The following is a 21,937-nucleotide window of genomic DNA, read 5'->3' as shown; positions in this document are numbered from 1 at the left end:
CTCATAATTGTACCGAGGTTTCGGAGAAACAGTATGCAGTTCTTGAAAAAAGAGGTATTTTTGCTCTTTTAAATTTCATAACACTGTTCAAATTAAACCCACAGACAAGAGCTGTATGAACTCATTTTTCTTTATTCTTGCATTATATTACATTTAAGGAAAAACAGATTTTTTTGACAGAACTGAAATCAGCAACCTGGTAAAAAGACTAACAAATCAGCATTTCCACCTTTTGCCAGCTTTCCAAACAGTACAAAGGGCCGGAGTTCACATAAGCATAAAAAAGTGAGAGAAACTGATAATCACTGATACAGACCATCCTCTGATTGAACTGAAAAAAGCATGAATTCAACAATTATCAAAAGATAACAAAAGACAGTAGAGTTTTGCATGTGCAGGTAGTAAACCATTTTTGACACTCCCATTTACATTCTAGAAGACCACACAGCATGAAAACAAAAACAGTTCTCGAATCACAATTACCACATTCTAACAAGTCACTGCCAGAATAACCTAGACAACCTTCATTTTCCTCAAGGCAAATGTGGTTAGTATACTCCCTACCTTGACAACTACTTCTAAAAAAGACAACAAATGATTACAGTATATTTCCACAATTGATCATGTTTGGGTGATGCTAGGAAGGACTAGCTGACTATTACATTGAAATCATGATAAGGAAATTAGCTAATACAGTTCAGTGATGCTGCTTGATCCATTTCAGCTTATGTATATCATAGGTATAAGTAAGACTAGATACAACACTGCCACAGGTGTTGCATAGTTGGATTGCCAGTGCATCTACAAATGCATCATGAACATCATGCACTGATGTTTACAGAACTATTGACTCTTGGCACATTGCTTTCATATTGTGTTGGAAGGTAACAGTAAACCGAGATGATCTATTGTTTTGTTTTTGTTTTGTTTTTTAAACTCAAAACCTCTGGAAAAAATCTAACTTGTGAATTAGCACCTGAAGAGTTTTGTTTCATTACTGTTTGTATTGTATGGCTGGTTTACTCTGCTATCTTTATCATATTATTACAACAAATGACAAGGCAATTATTGTTTTCAGTTAAATAATATTTTTCCTGTAACTTGACATTTGATGTGATGGTGAATTTCTTACATGCGCCATGTCATTCTCAAAATTAAAAGAGATTAGGACAAGGGCCTTATGTCATGACTAAGCAAACAAAAACATGTCACCGGCTGTGTAAAGCTAAAACCACTCTGATACATAAGGTCACAATAATAGACCCATATCAAGTCATGTGATTATCACATCTGCTGCAGTCATTTGCATCAAATTCTGCAAGACATTTAAATTAAACAACCAACAGGACAAAAAAAAATAACTTCTAATTATCATCTACATTTAATGTGCCCAGCTCTTTGAAGCCTTGTTAAAATTTATAACAAGACAAATGTGGTAAAACGTATGAAGGCGTGACAGATCAGTTTTGTTCCAAATCTACATGGTATTTTGTAGAGAGCTTTAAAAATGAATGTAACATCTTTAGCAAATGCTGTTATACTGGCTGTCAGTTAACTGACATCATACGTTTCTGCTGCTGAACTCAAAACAAAGACATGATGAACTTCTTATGATGCTGAAAAATAAGGCACATTTTCACAAAATCACTTTGGATTAGAATAAAAAAATCTCTTTAAATCAAATGGGTTTCACAATAATTAATTTAAAAAAAAAAATCCCTGTCCAAGTACCACCAAGTTTCAGTCATATGGTGTATCTACCTTACAATGAAACTCGGTCTTAATTTGTTCCTCAAATAGGGAGAGACTTAGAAGTATCCACTTGAGCTCCAGCTATTTCTGAATCTAACACAACAGAAAAATTATATTACGAGAAGAGCATCACCCCTCATCACAGTGAATATACAACATTGTTTTCCAAATAAGAAAGAAGACAGAACCTGAGTGGGCTGGATAGGGACTCTTTATCAATTTCATATTGCACTTTCCTATTAGGCTTAAGAGTTCAGTTTTAGCAGTTCACCCTGCAATTCCTTAACTGAAGGCGACAGGGGGGTGGTCTTTGATTTGCTCCAGACTGGAGTCAAGACTCTGGTTTGTCAAATGGCTCAGGCATTGGCTTGGCTCAGCTTAGCTGTAGACGATATGTACTAATTTCCATTGGTTTAAGACTGATCTCCTGTTGAATTTGTCCACTCTGAGGTGTATGCATCAAAGTCAGGGACACAGGTGTCATCCCCCGAACTGTTAGTTCAGCAAACAGCTTTCCTAAATGGATCTGTGAGACAAAAATAAAGCACATGTCAAATGTTAGCTTAGCTTATTCAAAGCAAAAAGACCAGTTCTCAGACTATTGCAGAAATGTCCTTCATAAGACTTAGGTTAATACATTCTCGTTGCCTAATGTTTACACACGGGTATAGTTCTCTACCAAGTTTTATTACTCTACCAAAGTATCTCTCACGCTATGGCTGTGCACTGTTTGGACATTTTTTAGTGCTCTTGTACTTCAGAATCATCAACGCTGCTCAGGCTATACTAAATGAATGTATCTGAGCATTCCAGTCAATATTGACCAACCTTACTCCAAATTAAACAATATGCAGAAATAGATTTAGTGGAAATTAAATTCAGATGGCATCCGAGACAGCTTTGATTTTCGTATCAATATCACATTATTTTTCAATGAATCTTTCAAGCACAGAAAACCCTACAGATTTCTTTAGCTCCTTCACCAAAAGCAAAGTACGGAACACTAAAACATTTAGTGTAGATATTATTGCACTATTATATCGCATTTTTATAAGTATTGTACACCTTAGACAGTTTTTTAAAAATACATGCCTTACATGTATTTCAAAGAAGATTTTTTTCTGCAGCAGTCTTAAAAATTTAATTTTATTCACATTCGTGCTCTTATTGCTCTGCCATAAAGTCGGCAGTGGTATTTTTTAGTATTCAACTGTGGTGTAACTGTTATTTTTTCTATACGAAACTGGAGCTCCTTAAGACCTTTGAGGGTGTGGATATGTGCGTGAGCACTGAGGTTCACCTTGCCACGTGTGGTGGTACATAGAAGGCCAGTGTTCATATTGGAGAAGCCACAGTCAAAGCCTTTTCTGTGTAGAATCAAAGCAGCTTGGTCCGACGGTCCTCCCCCTTCCTCCTGTGAAAGCAGTGAGACACAGTTTCAGGGTCCTATAAACACACCACTGTTCCTAACCCAGCAACACCACAACACTGGGCCAATTATGGACCACCTCCCTATCTCACTCATCAGCTGCTGATCCTTTCCTTATCCAGATCTTAGGGGTTATTGCAGTTCAAACAAGTTGATGAGAAACATGCATGCAAAAATGGCAACATTCTGACCTTCAACAGACCAAAAATACAAAGACCAAAAAGATACTAGGAAAAAAAAAGAAGAACTCTATGATTCTGTTAACAGTGTTACCCAGTACGTTTGCAGTAACGGACACAGAATTTGGACTGTTCTATCAGCATGCCCCTTCATTAGTCATTATTAATGCCTAATATATATGGATCGTGCTAGTTTGCTGACCTGATGATTTCTGATGAGTTTCAAAATGGATTTTCTAGGCCATCCGTCTCAATGAGTGAGTGAGAATAAATTGAGAATGGAAGAAAAGTGAGTTTGACTTAACATTTTACAAATGAATTATGGAATTTTGGAAGGAGTTTCACAGATGCTGAAACATCATATGATGAAAGTCCAAACGTTCTTTTGTAATATTTAATTACCCAGCACTGACTGGTTCCCTGACAATGTCCCATATTCAAAAGTCTGAGGAAATCAGATCACTCACTTCTCTTCGGTTTATTTACCCTGTGGTAGGTACACAAAAGAAGGTAATGCCTACATCCATGAAAAGATTAAAAGATCTTTATAGCAACTCTTGTAATTACTACAAGTTTGTAATACTCTCATATATCATCACAGAGGAAGGCACAAATTGGGGAAATCAAATGCAAAGTGACTATATTTGTTCTTGGGAGGAAAATATAAAGCATAGCAGGATTTTGTAAAAACTTTTATTTCACACATAGACTGAGTATCCTTTCCTATATATACCAGAAAAGAATAAAATGAATCTTCTAGCTGTTGTTTCATGACTTTATTCATTTCATTCTCTGCCTGCATTGCCAACTTCTCTGCAGTCAAACTGAATGTCCTGGCAGATCTTTTCAATTAATAATTGCACAAATTGGTGTGCAGAGTCCCTTTCCCCTTGGAGCAATTAGAGGGTTTTCTGGAAAGCTTCAGTGGTACATCTATCGCAGTTAATGAGCCAAGTGACATTGTTACATATGATGTCATCATTTAGGGCAAAGACAACCCGAGGCATCTAAGCAATGCCTTTTTTGCCTTAAAAGCAAAGAAAAACTCTAAGTTCAAATGGTTGCGTGTCGGTTGATCAATTCAATCCAATCAAAGAATCCTGGACAGATCCGAAGGTTGCAAAAGAGACTACGTACACCGTATTTATTACTGCACTATCTCCCCACCACCTGAACATGGTTTTCAAGTCGTCTGTTAATTCACTGATAAGTCATTGCTATATCTTCCATTTTAAGTGTGAGGTGCATCCAACTTCAACATGTGAACTTCTTTAATTAAATTCAAAAGATTTGTGCATAAATATTATGCAGTATAAAATGTGCATCCAGCAAATGGTCATCTATAATTTACAGGTAGGTGCAAAATATGCCTCTTGGAAGATCAAGGGTGGCTTCCAGTTTACTCCCCCTACCACACACGTGAGCACTTTAGTAGACTTCATGCATTATCCTAAAAGTTTGATAGCTGTCTTCAACAAGAAAGGTCTGTATGTCAACCTCAGATCTTCTAAAGGCATATTGTGTTACTTAAGATTTATTTGTATGAAATGTTTTCAAAATGACTTGAAGTATCAATATATATCTGAATTATTAAGAACATTTACTTGCACACATGTACACAGTTTTATCAAAAGGAGGACAAGACAGTGATACAAAGTGTCACAAGGTCTCATTAGGGAATTTGAGAAGTTTGAGAAGAATTTGAGAATCATCAAAACATGTTCCAGTTATTAAAAAACAGTCTCTTATGAGAGCCTCTGTAAGAACTCTGGGACCTACCTTGGACTGGATGGTGCGCAGGTTAACTATATGAATGTCACAGGGTACCGAGGATGTCAGTGGACTGAAAGGGACCAGGGGCATAGTTGCTGAGCCCAAACTCATCGCCATAGGGATGAGGGGGTGGTTCAGGTACATTTCAGAAGTATGACTCAGCAGTGATGGGTAGCTGACAGGAGAAATCTTCTCATTCTGAATTTGGAAAACATTACAGTTAGCAGGGAACTAAAAGCTAGGGTCCTTCAAAAGTGAGGTTAGATATAACAACAGTTATGAAGCATTTTCATTAACATGAATATACTACCTAAAGGCAGTATTCACTTTAACACACAACATCATCATAACTCGGCAACACATAAAATCAAATTTCACACAGACTCACCCACACAGAGTTCTAGAGCAAAGGTTTTGTAAGGAGACATTCAATTGTAAGGAGACCTCTGACACCAGTGCCATTTAGCACTGCAATCCTAATGGTTTTTTGATTGCTCATACTGGAGGAATTACTGTTATCGCAGGATGTGCTCCTTAGAGGTGTCCATTTGATTTTATAAATAAATATAACTCTCATTAAAATACTTCAAATAACATAGTGCACACCTCCACAGCTGGCAGCCTCTTCTCCAGGAGAAGACGGAAAGAGTTAGCGGTGAGCTTGTTGTCCAGGACTCCTTGGCCCAGCCCACGGTTATCATCCTGGTTGAGTCGTCGATCCAAAATAACCTCCATCTGACCTGTGGAGAAAATCACAGGTAGCTGCATCATTCATCTCAAAAAAGATTTTGTGACACTCTAACAAGTTGATCTGATCATTGTAGTAAACTATAATGTTAAAAACTAAATTGTAGTGAGAGATCAGCCCACACAATACACAACTTCACCTAACAAGTAAACTGCACCAAATATCTTTTTTAATCTAAAGTCAAACATACACCTCTAAGGACCATTTACTGTACTAACGATAATGGCTTTAAATTAGCTACCATTAAGACATAAATAAATTCCCTCTATCTGAACAGTCCAAACAAGCCTTTGTCTTCTCCTTCTTTGCTAAATAAAGTATCTATTAGGACTGTAAGGATAAATGTCACCGGCTGTCAGATGTCTCTTTAGAATTGTAAATATGTGCTTTGCTGGGCCAATTTTCCATTGCATGAAACAAGAAATTGAGCTTGTGGAATATGAAGTCCTTTTTTAACCAGAGACATTTTTCAAATAACACACTAATTGTTTCCTGAAGATGTGTTGGTGTAAACAGTCAGGGAGTAAATCTCCCTGTCAATTATACTGTTTCACTATTTGTCTCAGCTAGAGGATTGTTAGGGGCAAAATGGGTTCCTCCAAGGCATATTCTCAAGTCTCAAAAGATTGTGCAAAAATACTGGGTTTGTCACATCATCTTTTTATTTCACAATCATGAAAAGGGCAACATGCACCTGTTTATAAGGTTCAGACACAAATAATAAACCTTTTCTGTACAGATAGAAAAAAATGTTGCTTGAGGATACGAAGATAAAACTTGTCCTGAATTATAATTACGGAGACAATTCAAGTTGCCTATGGTTACTTTCTTCTCTCACTCCTTCACTCAGAACAAACAACACAGCTTTGCTGATTTCATGTGATCTCCTCAAGAGGCTCAGATTTTTTTTTTTTTACATTGTGCTCCAGCATTTAATTCGCTTCCTGTTTTAGAGGAACCGTAAAAATGGCATTGGTTTGCTACATTTCAGGTTGTTGATAACATCAAGTTACTTTTGCTGAAATTGGGTTTGATTCCTACCAGTTTGATAAAGTAATAAATAGAGTTTTTTGTGCTTTTGTTACTCAGGACTTGCAGCTAATGTCTCTGCAAACCAGTTTCAAGGTCACTGGTGTAAACACTGGTTTAAAGCCAAGCTACATGACATGAAGTGTATGACCTTCCAAAGCCCTTGCATTCCTCAGAGCAATCCAGATATACAGATGGTCCTCAACTTGCGATGATTCAACTTACAATTTTTCAACTTTACGGTGATGCGAAAGTGATGCTCTTTCAGTAGAAACCATACTTTGTATTTTGATCTTTTCCTGGGCAAGTAAAATGCAGTACGATACTCTCTTGTTATGCTGGGCAGCGGCAGCGAGCCGCAGCTCCCAATCAGCTACACGATCATGGGGGTAAACAACTGACACTCTACAGTGTACTGTGTTGCCAGTGTTTTTTAGGGCTCAAGCACCGGAGGTGCTACGCCTCCAGTGTCCACTGGAGGGCAAGGTTCTGTTGTTTCCATAAGGATTCTTCATTCTTTTTCTTCAAGACTTGGCCATTTTTGAGGTGGTTCCCATGGACGAAAACTCATGAAATTTGGTACATACAATTAAGTGCACAAGTGCTTGTGACAGTTAATAAGGGACAGAGGCTTGGCCCCAGGTGTGGTCTGGGGACTCCATAGCGCCCCCATATGACATTGAGTCCTGTGCCTGGCATGTAGTTTCACCTACACGCACCAGATTTGGTAGGCATGTGGATCTCCCCCGTGATCCATATTAGGATTAGTGGCTTGAAAATGAATGAATGAATGTTGGTCTCCCCAAGATGAACAAATTTGCAGTACATTGTATTAGCCATTCCCAACATGAAGTGGGTTATTTTGGATTTTGTGCATTTTGACATGTGTTACATTTTGAAATACTCCTCATAGATGGTTCATTGGATTTATGTCATGCTATATATGACGTCAAGATGTTGCTGATTTTAAACTGCGAAGGGATTTTTGATATCTTGCAAGGTGTTGAAATGGCGAAATGATGAATTTATATGTCTCACCACGCAAACAGGAATGTGTCATAAATTCACCATGCATTGCCTGATATGGCCCCCAAATTCACAGCTTATGCAACTTCACATTAACACATCTATACAAATTTCACCTGCTTGATGTAAGCACAATCCAGAATCTAAACTTTCCAGATGTGCACTGGTGTAATTAATTTGTGTGCTGCAGCACACAAGATAGGTGTGGTAGTTATGCTGCTGCTGCATCAAATGATGACATTCAACCTTCAAAGGATTATTTCTGCATTGAGCATAATACCATCTGCATGTTAAAAGTGTGCCTATGTTACAACGCCACCATCTGGAAACAGGCAGATAGTGCTTCCAATGTCTAAACACTCATGAAATTTGGCACATCAGATGTGAGTGCACTGTTTGATGACGAAATGTCACGGGTCACGATTTACCGGAGGGGCGAGGGCCCGCCATCGCTGGTTGTGGCTTTAATTGCATATTATGTTTTGTGTTTTCGCATCCCATCATGTCTACAAAACAGCTGTTTGTTTACATTAATGGTGAGTACCTTTACAACCGTTTTTCACATTCAGCACATTATTCACTGAATTACATGAGATATTCAACGCTTTATTATAAAATTGGCTTTGTATTAGATGATTTTGCACGAATGTAGGCTAATGTAAGTGTTCTGAGCATGTTTATGGTAGGCTATGCTAAGCTATGACGTTCGGTAGGTTAGATGTAAATGCATTTTCGACTTACGGTATTTTCAACTTATGACGGGTTTATCAAGACGTAACCCCATTATAAGTCAAGGAGCATCTGTATATGTATGTGATTTGTCACATGAATAGTTCCAACCTGTGTTGTTATACAAAAAAAAACTGGTCAGGAACCACGTTCTTTGCAGATCCTGTAAGGATCCCTGAAGATTTAGATTTTCAATACTGAGATTGTAACATGGCCTATTAAGGTTGTGCACACTCTCTTTAGTATCTTTTGAGACCCTTAGAAAGACCCATAAAAAGCTTAGGCGAGAAGTTGACAGGTCATAATTCAGATTTGTTACTGTCCTAACCAAGATCTGTAAGAATCTAAAGAATGACACATTCAGCACAAGAATTCACACCACAGTGCATGAATTCACAGCAATCAAATATGATGTGGTTGAGTCAAGTCTGACAAAGGACTCCAGATGTTTCCATACCAAGTCACTGTGGTAAGTAAGTCAAATAAATAACAGATTGTGCATATCAAGGTTAACTACTCACCACTCTTAAGGCTGGCAGCACCCAGAGACTGGGCAGTAAGCAGGGTCAGTCTTCTGCTGGAGTCCTGCAGGTACATCATTGTGCTTATGGGGTAGAAGTTGGCCTGTAAGGGAAGTCTGGCCAGAGTTCTCCTGGGCTGCACCTGTAACAACATTCACACCCAAGGTACAATAAAAGCCGTTGGAAACGAAGTTCCAAAAGTTTGGCAAGACAACACAGAAGAAGATTTCTTACTTCAAGGCAAAAGGTCAGTGAGACAGTTGAGATATGTATATGAGTATGACTGTGTCCAAATGAAGTGTTTCTTCAGTCCGATTTCCAAATGTTCCTCAACTAGTAAACACTCAGTGAACTGACTCACTGTAAATACAAACCAAGGTCTTCAGAAGTATGAATTTGTCTAATTTGAAATGTGATTCACCTATCCACCAAGAACAGTTCCCCAAAAGAAATACAGGAATCACTGTTTTGTTGTTAATTTTAAAAAAATCAAATCAATAGATCAATTTAAGCGTAGTCCTAAATTGCTTCTTCATATAAAAAAAAACTGAATTGCTGGATCTGCTGTGCCATGCTTCGCGATTCTCATTAGTTTGCGTGACGCCATCGTCTACTGGCTGCAAAAAGGAATAAATTGAACCGCAGCAAGATCGTGTTTCAGAGGAATCAGTACAATAAAATAAGCTGACAATTGCAATCCAGTATTAGACCTGTTAAAAGACTTAGACTGGACAGTTCACACACCACTGGCAAAACAGGGCTAAACACTGTGAATTGTCTCCACTGCATGAATTGTGCCTATTCTGCTAGGTGTGATGGACAATATGCCTGACCAATGAGATACTTAGTACACAAGACCAGTAGTGATATGGTCCGTTAGACTGCATTAAGGCACTAGGCAAGAGCAAGAGGTAAACTGTAGTTAGTATTTATCTGTTGAGACCTTGGTTACTGTGTTGGGCTTATGTAGGCAAGTGTTTGAGTTGTTGGTATGGCGTGGTAAGTTAAATAGAGTTGAGATTTAGATATTTAACTGTTGTGGTGACTGTGGTCGTGTTCTGGCAGAGTAAATTGCGTAAATACATTTTGTAAATAATTATTGATTTTTTTTTTAATCCTAACGCCCCATGTTCCTCAGTGAGTGATGTAATGAGGAGTATAATTCAGGCAGTTTGTCAAAGAGCCAGACATGTATGAATTAACCTGGCAATTAAGTTTTTCAAATATCCCTGCCATATCCATAACACAAGTCTTGTGATGTGAGAGATGAACGTTTACTGCTTAAATGTCGCTTATAACATGGTGTTACCTCTGACAAAACTATATCCACATCAAAAACAGTGCTGTGCTGTTGCTTGGTAACCACACGCCCCCCCCCCCCCGCCCCCAGAATGTTAGAATACAAAATCCTTGAAAAAATTCTTTAAATATTTTTTTTTTTTAACTGTTTTGAAGGATGCCTTCATATCTTTGATTGTATTTCTCTCAAATTCCCATGTCTTGGTAACACTATAAATAGACTCAAAAAATGGTTCAAATCATGCACTGTCATTAAAAAAAAACATGCCATTAATTCCATGAAAAAATGTAAAATAAAAGTTCAAGGGGTGAGAGTGTGTGTGTGTGTGTATGTGTGTGATGGAGACAGATTTACTGAAGGCTACCTGGAAACCATTTAGGTCGGTAAAGAATCGATCCTGGCTGTTCAGATCTGATGTTATCCTCATAGCAATTTCATGGTTGATCTCCCCTCTTATATCTACAGTGTTAAAGATCTCAACAGCCTGGCCATCTGTGCCTGAGAGAGAGAGGGAGAGAGAGAGAGAGAGAGAGAGGAGAGAGAGGGAGAGAGGGGGGGGGGGGTTGCAATAAACTCTTGAACTAATGTGACACTAAGAAAGATCATGGTTTATTAATAGGTTTAAGCATCACACATAAATGCTGTGTTTTTACTGGATGGCAAAACGTGAGAGCATTACTGCTGGGCACCCAGGAAAACAATTTGCATTCAAACTTATTAAAAGAGGTGACTCCACCCTGAAGGTATATAACAGTACCCAAGTATTTCTCCAACTGTGGAATATTTTAATATTAAATGCACAACTGCTGTAAACAAAAAGAAATGCAGCAGTATCAGCGGACAGACGTATTGAGCCATTTTATTAGTCCCCACAGAACTCATCTTGTTTTGAGGGGTGTTGTCAGATGCTCTGTTCCTGCCAGAATTCAATATTAGGCTGAAGCAATTAGCTGTAGTATTGTGGGGATAGAAAATAAACTCAAGATAGTTCTGAAATCCGGATATCTCACTTTGTCTGACACACATTCCTGACTATCTTAATTAATGCTATGGGAATAAATCAGATTGAGGACAAATATGCCCTACTTCTTTTCAAATTAGAAAAACACCCCGTAGGATTAAACAGTACATCTTTAGAGCCACGCATCCTCTCGTGCCAACTTAAAAACAATCTACATGACGTGTTTGCACTCATGTGTTTAAAAAAAAAAAAAAAAAAGGCCTGCTACATTTCGGTCGGTGAGGCTTTTCACTTACTCGGTTACTTAGATGACGCACTGATAACTGCTTCATTTTGGATTTATTTTCTTTAAAAGTTTTTAATATGGATGAATGTGGATTGATGGAAATACTTTCAAAAACTATTAGAGAGAAGCACTGCTTTTTACCCTTTATATTGTAGAGCCGCACAGTGTGTGTGACGTGTGTGAAGGTGGTGGTGACTTCAGAGTACACTGGTCCCTTGGTTACACGAATCACAGGAGGCTGAGAGGAAGAATACCTCTGGGAAAGGCGAAAAGAAAATCACATGAAATCAAAACATACTTTTAAAATGACCTTAGAGTCTATGCTTTCAATGACAAGGAATGCACAGGCTGCTTCACACTGCGTTAAAAAAACACACCGCTATCAGACTGACCGACAGACCTACTTCATTTATACAGCATAACTTGAGAACAAGGAAAAAAACAGTATTTATGTTGGCTATAACCAGGCCATTGCTGTCTAATAGCCCTTATTTGGTGGTTTATTTACAACCAGTTACTGACAGAATTCGATCTTATTTACTGTCTGTAGGTTGCCAGGAGGCACATACTACAACAGCACTCTAAAATTACAATTCACTAAATTTATATAATTTTCAGTGTTCAGACATCCCAACATTTAGTCCAACTCTTTGCATCAATGCCCTTCAGTTAAGGTCATTTCCTACATCAAGACTACCATTACCTTGGGCTTTGACTAAGCACTTTCACTGTGACTACATGAAGAAGTGTGTTGGACTCAAGTTCTAGTGCACTTCTCACAGTGAGGGGGTCATCAGTGTAGCTTTGTTACTTAGGTGTGTTAAATAAATGAAGTCAAATTACTGTAGCTTCTCCATCGGGAAGGAACAAATAGGCTCCGCTCTTGTCTTTGCTGCTGGTGGTGCCGTACCACATAAACTCCACTTTCACCTGGTGTTCAGAGCCATCCTCCTTTAGTTTCAGTCTCTGCAAATGTGAAATATGCAAACATAAACTTCACTTCATCACAGCACAGTTTGACCCCACTCATCACAAAAGGCCATTAGATCAGGAATAGTGATTTTGAGGTTCAAGTAGAGAGAAAAAATGCATGACTGGAAAAATGTCTGCGCTCATATGAGTGACTCAGAACAAAGAGAGTAGAGGAGAGAGAGAGACCTGAAGAAACAGTGGCATAGCACTAGATGGATTCAGGATGATATATTCTTTTCATTTTTTCCCCCTATGTTTTTATATCAGCCCCTAGTACAAATAACCAGGGTTGAGGAATTAAATCACCTCTTCCTTTCACATTCCAGGGCTTCAAGGTGGGTTTCCATGTTTGGAGTATTTGAAGTATCTGTGCAATCTAATGTGTGTGTAAGTGACTTGATTGGAGACAGAGAGTGATATCTGACCTCCAATAGACCTGTGGAGGGGGAGATCCACAGCTGCAGATGAGGGTTTTCAATGGAAACAGACACTGGCTCCTGTGGGATGGACACACTAAAATGCTCCGCCCCGCTGACAGACAAGCCGCCACCTTGCTTTAAAAAGACGTACTTTGCTTCGGATGTCCTCAGCTCCGCCCCCTCAACAAGCTGGTACACAGCGAGACCAAGAGAGGGCACTTGGGCGAAGAACGTAAGCTGTAAACACACACAAAGCACATATGTGGTCAAATAATGGGCAGGGCAACAATTCAGGAAAGACAGGCCAAACAAGATACTATATCACTGAATTCAAATTTGATTCTAGTTCTAAATCTAAAATGCAGACAGTCATTGTGGCTCAACACCCCATTCAGTAACAGTAGTCGATATCAAACAGATCTAGGCAACAGATCAGAGTGCCTTAACGCTCTTTATTACATTGATTAAACATACAAGTGATCTTTCACAGGTGATCAAAAAGAGCTAAAACAGACAAAGGCTCATCCATTTGAGAAGACTGATGAACCTTTAACGTCTTCATCCTCGTAACACAACTGAAACTGGACTCCTTACCTGATAGGCCTCAGTGGAAGCCTGAGTCGTGCCTTCCCACACAGCGCTGATCTGAGCACTCACTGATTGCCCCTGAGCTGTGAGAACGCGCACACGAGGGGTGTTCACGTACACCGTTACTGCCGATACCCTGATCTGATCAGTGGGGTTGTGTACGACGACAGGCCTGAAGCAGACAGCAGGCGAAATTCATTCAGTCAAAGCCATTCTGGAGAGGTGCCAAAACGGCTGGCTGTCATACAAGTGCCATCTGGTTGAGTGTATAGCTATGTGTGTCTTTTTAAGCAATGTGGGAAAAAATATTTATATAGTCAAATATGGGTCCATTAAAATGGAAAGATGGGAATTCCCAACCTTAACCAATCAAATGGAGTTACCTTGTGAACATTACCAAACACAAACTCTAAGTGCACTGTAAATTGTATAGAAAGAATGTAGTTGCACTGATCTGTCTGAGCAAAAATGGAATAGACTTTCCTGGGCAAAAATGCAGTAGCTATAAGGCTGGAACAGTAAAAAAATAAGAAAAAAAAAAGAAAAACTTGTTTTATTTACCTGGGCTGTGCACCAACTTTCAGAACAGTCTTGCGGGGCAGGGAATCTTGTGCAGGTTGGACATCATCCTACAAATTATAATTTAATTTATAATTTAATTTCATAAAATGTTTGTGCTAAACTGAAAGATCCCTACTTCACTGCTACACGTGTATAATATCAGTATTGCTTTGACATATCGATTAAAGAACAGTACATATTTTCCACATGTTATGTACTAGCATGTATGTTGCATTTGTAATGGTACCCATGAAGTATATAAGCAATGAACGAGAAGCACTCACCATCTGAAGGAAAGGGTTTGAAGGATCATGGTTATATGCTTTTTTGTTGCCGAGCACCAACCAATGGGCCGAATCCACAATCACTCTCTTCACATTCAGAATGGAGTGGAACAACCTTCAAAGCACAGTATTATGTCATTGACATCTGCTCCAGCAATGTATGTTCCAGCATTAACCTACTCTGTGTTATGTGTAAAACACAGCACACTGTTTTAACAGGATAAATCGAATAAAGAGCAGCAGCATTGGAGACTTTGGGTCAGTATGAGTTGGGTATGCCTTACCTGGTCCCATAGTCGACCACCACCCAGTCTTTGCCAGTGCCAGTAATGGCATCGTGGTGTTGGAAGAGGCCCAGGTTGCGCCTGGCTGCTGTCAGTAACTTATAATTCTCCACAGCAGGAAAATCGCTCGGTTTATCGCCAGCCTTCTGGATGTGAGCCAAGGCAAGAGAGTAAAGGATCTCAGCGGCCCTAGAGAAAGAGAGTAAAGGAGAGAAAGAGAGAGAGATCAATAATTTTCATGTTGTTCTCATTCCAGGAAGAGAGAAGTTATGCCTCTTAACCTTAAGGATTTACTGGAACTCAGGATTCAATGTCTGAAAGCCACATTTTATGGAGAAAAAAACCCCAATGCTCATCAGCTAACAATGCTTAATCATACACTAACGGCAGAAAGACGGCTTCAGAATTCATTCAAGTACAGCAATTTTTCACACAACCACAGTACATGCAAGCTCTTAGCTTTACGGCCACACTACCGCATCTGCTTCAGCTGCAAGCTCAAGAGGTCTCTGAAGAACACTATCAGTTGTGTTAGATTAGAACTGAAGCTGTTCTTGGACTGGAGATGGAGCTTTTTTTCAACTCACTTCAATTCGAACAGGGAAAACTCCCAAACCAAACCATACCAAAAAAAAAAAGAAACTCAAAGGAGCTGTATGAGAATGAGGAGTGAAGATTATTTTTAATGATAACTGATGAGTGCACTGTACTGAACCGCAGGCGCACGGAACCCATCTAGTTTATTATGCGCAGCTGTTCAAAACACAAGAAACTTTGTAGGACTCAAGGTCGCAGTCTATTCTTCATACTGTGTCTAGTAAAAGAGTGTCTGTCTTTCATATTTTACTGTAAACAGGCAAATGAAAGATGATAATATGCTGGCTAGCTGAGGAATCGATTGGGTAAACACGAGGGCTAGATACTACCCACATGACGAGCCATAAGAATTGTTGTGGAAATTGTATTTTACTTTTTAACTCCTTCAAATCCACTCAACATTGCTCAAAAGTTCAAGACAATCTCTCTCTTTCATGATCTCATCACTTCAGTTTGGCCTCAGAAATCCCTTAAAGCACAAAATACACAAAAACACAAGTAACTGCACAAAAGCAAATATCACATATGTATGTCATATCCATTGGAACAAAAAAATGCTGTTGTTCAACCCCATGACAGGAGGAAACAAACAAAGTGAGAACAGATCAGATACTGACTTCAAACAAAATGAACTGACCCTGTAGATAGTGCCTTAGCGACTCTGATTAGTCCTGAAAGCAGTAAATCATAGTGTGTGAGCTTGGGTATCCTTTGATGGCTGCATGCGGGTGTAGCCGTCCTTTCATATGTGTAATCAGGTATGGGTATGAGGACAAAAAGGGAGGGCAGTTATACAATGCAACTTTAAAATGAGGGCGATTCAGATCAATATCATATTTCCATATTGAACAATGGTGTACGTGAATCCGTCTTGTGTATCAGTGACACTCGTGCAAGAGATAAAGAAAGAGAGAGGGTGTATGAGTGAGCATGAACTGAGAAAGACGTGTGTTTGTCACGTATATGTGTGTGTGTGTGTGTGTGTGTGTGTGTGTGAGAGAGAGAGAGAGAGAGAGAGAGAGAGAGAGAAATAAAGAAAGAAAGAAAGAAAAAGGGCAAATGGAGAAACAAGAGCAATGTGTGTGCTCCTTAGAGAGACACGATGAGAGAGTCTCAGCTGCCATTGGGAGAAAGGTAAAAAAAAAAGAAAAGAGAGAGGGTGTGTGAGTGAGCGTGAGCTGAGAAATACATGTGATGTGTGTGTGTCATGTATATGTGTATGAGAGAGAGAGAAAGAAAGAAGGAAAGAGGGAGGAAGGAGAAGCAAGAGCAATGTGTGTGCTCCTTAGAGAGACGTGAGGAGAGATTCTCAGCTGCCATAGAGAGAAAAGGTTGGGGTGGGGGGTAGTGAGAGATTCATTATTTTTATGCTGTTCTGTTCTGTTCATTCATCCTCCCTCACACAGAGACACAATGAGGTGCTGGTCTTACAAATATGAGTGTGAAATACCAGGGGGTTCTGTGTGACTGGAGAACCACTTCAAAGAATACAGCATAGAAAATCAACACAGTCCAAAAAAGACTCATTATCTGGCACAAGGCTACTGCAGTGGAGTTGTCTCTTCCCTTCAGTTATGGACAAATGAAATGGTCACAATTTCATACCAGCTCCAAAAACTAAATAAATTGCTTTTCAGAAATATGGACTCAGAATTGGTATTTTGTGAAATAACATCTGATTTCTCATCAAACATCTAGTTTTTTATTTTAATCACAAATGGCTTAAATTATTCCATACATAAAAGGATTCCTTGCATGAACAGTGACTAATTGAAACAAAAACACTGTGGGCGAAAACAGATCCAGTGCATCTCTTCCCAAAGACCTCTCATTAGGCCAACGGACAGAGTGCATGTACAGCAATTAGACATCAGCGAGTCAACAAACAGGAATTCAAACCAACAGGTTCCAGTGTAGGAGTGGGGCTTTATGCCCGCTGGACAGACTCATCCAATACCTTTGATTTGGCTCAGCCCCAGATACATGGCCTCAATCTGACAAAGGCAACAACAATGAGCCCCCTCACCCCTCAGGCCGAGAGGAGAGGGAAGGAGAGACTCTGATGACAGTAATTACACCCTCCATTTCTCTTACTGACTTTCTAAAAACAGAGAGATGAGAGAGAGACAGAAAGAGAGAGGAGGAGAGAATGAGAGAAAGCGAGAGAGAGAGAGAGAGAGAGAGAGAAAGAAAGAGAGAACGAGTGACAGAGAGAGCGAGAGAGAGAGAGAAAGAGAGTTGGACAGAGAGAGCAAGCAGCTGGGGAGGGCAGCAGGAATTAGTTGGCCCTCTGCCACAGAGAGCTCAAAACAGAGACTCGGTCTATTCAGCTCTGAAACCAGATAAATGTTTCAGAGGCTGTCCCTTCTGGAGCTCTGAGAGAAGCTTGTTGAGAGAAGAGTATCTGCTCGAATGATTCTACTTCTTAATTAAAGCTGAAGAGTTAGAGGATGCTGGATGTCTAATGCAGGAGTTCTACGAAAAACAGCTCTAAATTCAATTCAGATTACCATTTTCAGCCTAAGTTCCTCTATATTTAACACCACCGGATTCTGATGGGCCATTAACTTCAGTTGTTTCACTTCCACGTTCCATACTGACCCATGAATACGCACAGAAATGGCTTGTTTAAGTGCTTTCCCGCCAAACAGGCCTTAATGCAGACTCATCAGTGCAGCACATATACGTCTATCCATTCATCCATCCATCCATCCATCCACTTATTCCTGTACCTGAGATAAGACTCTAACATTCTGTCCAGTCGTTTGTAGAAGGGCCGGGAGGTGAAGAAGCCACTCCAGTAGTGGTCATCTCTGTCTGCATAAGTGAAAAAGTCTCCACTCAGAATGGGCAGAGAGGGTGCTACAGCGCTGGCGCCACTGGGGTCAACGCCTGCCGCTTTACGCATTGCTTCAAAATAGTCTGAGATGGTGCCAAACTGGGCCTGGAATCAAGAAAGATGAGAGCTTGGATGCCTGAGACTGCATGCAAATTGTTAGTCTAATGTCATGATACTTTATAATTATGTGTTAAGCTTCCACACTTACAAATAAACTGCCTTCAAAAGAAAGCATTTTAAAATGCTCGCAGCTTTAAATCATTGTCGGGAGATGGAAAACATGTCTTTATTCAATATATTTAAATATTGTGCATAGTACTAGGCTGTAAAATGATACATGTACTTGTAGCACTACAGATGTTCCGTCGGTCTGTGCTGCTAAAGTATTCAGCTTCAAAATTTTTCAGCTGATGTCTAAGTATCTCAAGCCCCAACATGAACATATACTGAAAAGAAAGCTATCCAGCTCTCAACTGTGGCAACATTTCTCTAAGGAACTTCAGTTGTGGACAATTTTGCTCTCAAAGTTCAGACTTCCTCTTAAATTCAAGAGCTGACAAAAGTGGTCTGACTCCTAAGTTCATGGCCTCATGCCCTTGAGCCCCAAAATCAAACAAGTTAAGATGGAAGAGAGAGTGTCACAGACCTTGACATGTAGCTCTGGATGAGAGTTCATGTAGTCAAAGAGTCTTTGGTAGTTATGAAACTGCTGGTCCCACTCCAAAGCCTCTGTATAGCGGAAATCATCCCCCAATGGGGCCAGCACCACTTTGGTCCTAAAGAGCTTGGATTTCTTCCGGTACTGGTCCAGCAGCATCACAGCTCTGTGCAAGGACACATCCATTTAAACCACAATGAATCACTTCCTTATGTCTCTGTCGATAAAACCAATGATCTATGGCTAGGGAGGTGAAATCACATGTGCGAAATCGCATATGCATTATTAAAGCATTACCCAGATTTGCTGTGACCCAGCCAGACCCACCCAGAACATGGTGCTGTGTTACATACACTTGTAGATCAGTTCTATTGATAGTAAAACTGAGCATTTAACACTCAGCTCAAGGCAATGAAAGTAAGGCTTATCAACATGCTGCATAATGGCCGTCCTTATATGGTTCACATGTACTCCCTCCAGACATCCCCTCACACCAGTGTAGTTCCTAAGGAGCTTGGAGACAAATCTCTTTAACAGCAATGTGCCCCCTCTGAGAAATATACAGATGTACCTCTGAAAGCACTAGCAGCAAATGAAAGATATGGAGCATTCAAAAGCAAAATTCAAAAAGTGTGTGTGTGTGTGTGTGTGTGTGTGTGTGTGTGTGTGTGTGTGGTGTGTGTGTGTGCGTGTGTGTGTGCGTGTGCGTGTGTGCGCGTGCGTAAATATACCTCTGCTGTATGTTGCTGTCAGTGATTGGTTGAGGGGGGACTCTCCATGGGCAGCTGATGCGGCCCCCTGGGAGTCTCTTGAAGTCAAACTGGCAGCAGATCTTTGGGTCTGGACCACAGGTGTGAGGCACATCATAACTGTAGAAGGGCATCATATGACATAAGATGTCTGTGCTCTGGTCCTGATCTGGAGGCAGAAGATGGGAAGGAAAATGTGAAAAGCACATGATTGATTGACTGTATGTGTGTCTATACAGTTGTCACACACTCAGTTCCAGGGAATCCTGTTGCATTTAAAAAGAGAGTCCGACTCATGTTACTATTCCGAGGAAGCATGCAGGAACCGTACCAAGAGCAGGAAATTTCTGCCTGAGTGATTTAGATCAACAAACAGGAAAGCCCACAGGCCAAACAGCTCTAATGTGGTGGCAGAAATGGTGTGCTTGCTGTTTTCAGTTTTTAAAAAAAACCAAACACCACTCCAGGACAACAGAGGCTATTGTCCTGGACAAGACAAATATTAGCTCACATGCCGACTGTCATGCCCAGTCCTTCTCAGCATTACCTGAGTGAGACTGCACAATAACAGAGACAAACACAATGTAACCTAAACTAATTATCTTGTGCAAGACAAAGGTACGTTTACCCTTCACTGCACTTTACCACACTACAACAACTACACCACACTGTAGTGACTTTCAGAAAAACCATGGGAAGGTGGATGAGATTATGAGAAAATAATTGAACTACACTGTAAAACAGGAGGCCAGATGTGAGAACCAGTGCAGCCTGGCTGCCTGTTTGGTGGCGATATATACAGGTTTATATGGAGCGGGGGCCTAATTTTGGTCTGACTCTGGCTGTACTCCAGAGCAGCTGAATGAACCATAATTACATTTATCAGGCAATGAGAGACGGTCAGAAAGCCGTGTTAAAGTCCATTTTATCCAGTCATTTCAGCATTAAGGCAGCGTGACACTGTGCATTGTGAGCAGATGTCCTCCGTTAGAGAATAGAGAGCCGTAAGACAAAAGCTGGGATATATATTGACATTTCACTCTGCCTTGCCTGTCTTAGATAAGCTGGCATTATTACAGTTGTTTGCTTCCACAGGCATTTACTTAAGTCTCGGCTTCATATTGAGCCACCCGCACAAAGAAACGCGAGTGAATAACACAGTATTTCAAAGAACACGTGTGCTGTATTCTGTTTTTTTTTTTTTTGGTTTGTTAGTGGTCATTGGATGTTTTCTAGCTGTCTTTGGATAACCTTCAAAATGCCATGTGTGTCATGATCAAACTTGGCCAATGTTCTTGCCCACACAAAGACGGCACACTGATGGCAGTACAAATCAAACAAGACTTCTGAGGTGAGCACACTATTGGATTATTTAAAAAAATTGCTGTACCTTGTTTTTAGCATACGGGGATAATGTGCTATAATTAAATCTGTTTTCATTGCTGTCTGTATAATTAGTCAGTGCTAGACCCTTTGGCCATTATGGTGTTGTGCTTGTTGGAATACTGCATCCCTCAAAATCCTTCACTATAAAATGGACAGATCATCAGTGACAAGGCAATGAGGCACTAAAATAAACCATATCTGAACATTAATTAGTGTTGAAACAAGACGTGCACAGTGCAAGCAGACTGATGTAACAGCACAAAAACTAACATACACATTTGTTCATTACATAAAGTTCATGATTATAGTGATGAGTTGAATGACCTCCAGTTCTTGCCCTGAACATCTGGCTGGACACACACAGAGGGGTGCAGGGCTTGAGTGCATGCACCAACAAACAGACCCAGTCACCAAACAACTCCAAGGCCACCCTGCTGCACATGGCTTACAGCAAAAGGGGATTTATCCCGTTCTGACCTCTATTTCTGTATCACAGAGCTGAACAAGCACCCCTCAACCCCACTCAAACCCCCCCCCCCCCCTTTTCAGATATAATCAGTTCATTGGCCAAATACAACATCACAGAGAGATGATTTCAATTAGAGAGAGCCGAGAATGGCAGCTAGCAGAGGCTTGTGGTCATCACTAACAGAAGGGCTATCTTTGGCAGCTCCACTCATGTGATAAGAGTGAGGTCCTTCACGGACATGTCCGGGCTCCACAGCGTAACAAATGAACAACAGAAAAGGCTTTGTTTGGTCTGAAACACAATCAATAGTCTGATTTTGTCAGGATGTCACATCACATTAACCATAAGAACTTAAAAAAAAAAAAAAAAAGCACGATGATGTTTTTACAGAGAGCTCC

The 21,937-nt window shown here is 40.1% G+C and overlaps 1 protein-coding gene across 2 annotated transcripts in view; it reads right to left on the bottom strand.

Annotated features, from left to right (window-relative positions):
- Positions 1 to 118: 118 nt before the first annotated feature.
- Positions 119 to 21,937, bottom strand: part of man2a1 (mannosidase, alpha, class 2A, member 1) — a 34,903-nt gene continuing 13,084 nt past the window's right edge. Inside the window, exons 7-22 of one of the 2 annotated variants that reach the window (XM_030769050.1) lie at positions 19,667 to 19,853; positions 18,924 to 19,101; positions 18,171 to 18,382; positions 14,842 to 15,030; positions 14,558 to 14,672; positions 14,274 to 14,341; positions 13,719 to 13,884; positions 13,131 to 13,361; positions 12,577 to 12,699; positions 11,875 to 11,989; positions 10,851 to 10,984; positions 9,187 to 9,328; positions 5,740 to 5,873; positions 5,140 to 5,331; positions 3,043 to 3,166; positions 119 to 2,268 (exon numbers count right to left, since the gene is read on the bottom strand). In XM_030769050.1, coding sequence (XP_030624910.1) covers positions 2,126 to 2,268; positions 3,043 to 3,166; positions 5,140 to 5,331; positions 5,740 to 5,873; positions 9,187 to 9,328; positions 10,851 to 10,984; positions 11,875 to 11,989; positions 12,577 to 12,699; positions 13,131 to 13,361; positions 13,719 to 13,884; positions 14,274 to 14,341; positions 14,558 to 14,672; positions 14,842 to 15,030; positions 18,171 to 18,382; positions 18,924 to 19,101; positions 19,667 to 19,853 — 2,453 coding nt within the window. In that variant the 3' untranslated portion in view covers positions 119 to 2,125. Of the gene's footprint in view, positions 2,279 to 3,042; positions 3,167 to 5,139; positions 5,332 to 5,739; positions 5,874 to 9,186; positions 9,329 to 10,850; positions 10,985 to 11,874; positions 11,990 to 12,576; positions 12,700 to 13,130; positions 13,362 to 13,718; positions 13,885 to 14,273; positions 14,342 to 14,557; positions 14,673 to 14,841; positions 15,031 to 18,170; positions 18,383 to 18,923; positions 19,102 to 19,666; positions 19,854 to 21,937 lie in introns of both variants that reach the window. The other variant, XM_030769049.1, reaches the window with a different exon arrangement.

Source organism: Chanos chanos, chromosome 3 (assembly GCF_902362185.1).
Source record: "Chanos chanos chromosome 3, fChaCha1.1, whole genome shotgun sequence".
NCBI lineage: Eukaryota > Metazoa > Chordata > Actinopteri > Gonorynchiformes > Chanidae > Chanos > Chanos chanos.
This window is presented reverse-complemented; position numbering and strand designations above follow the sequence as displayed.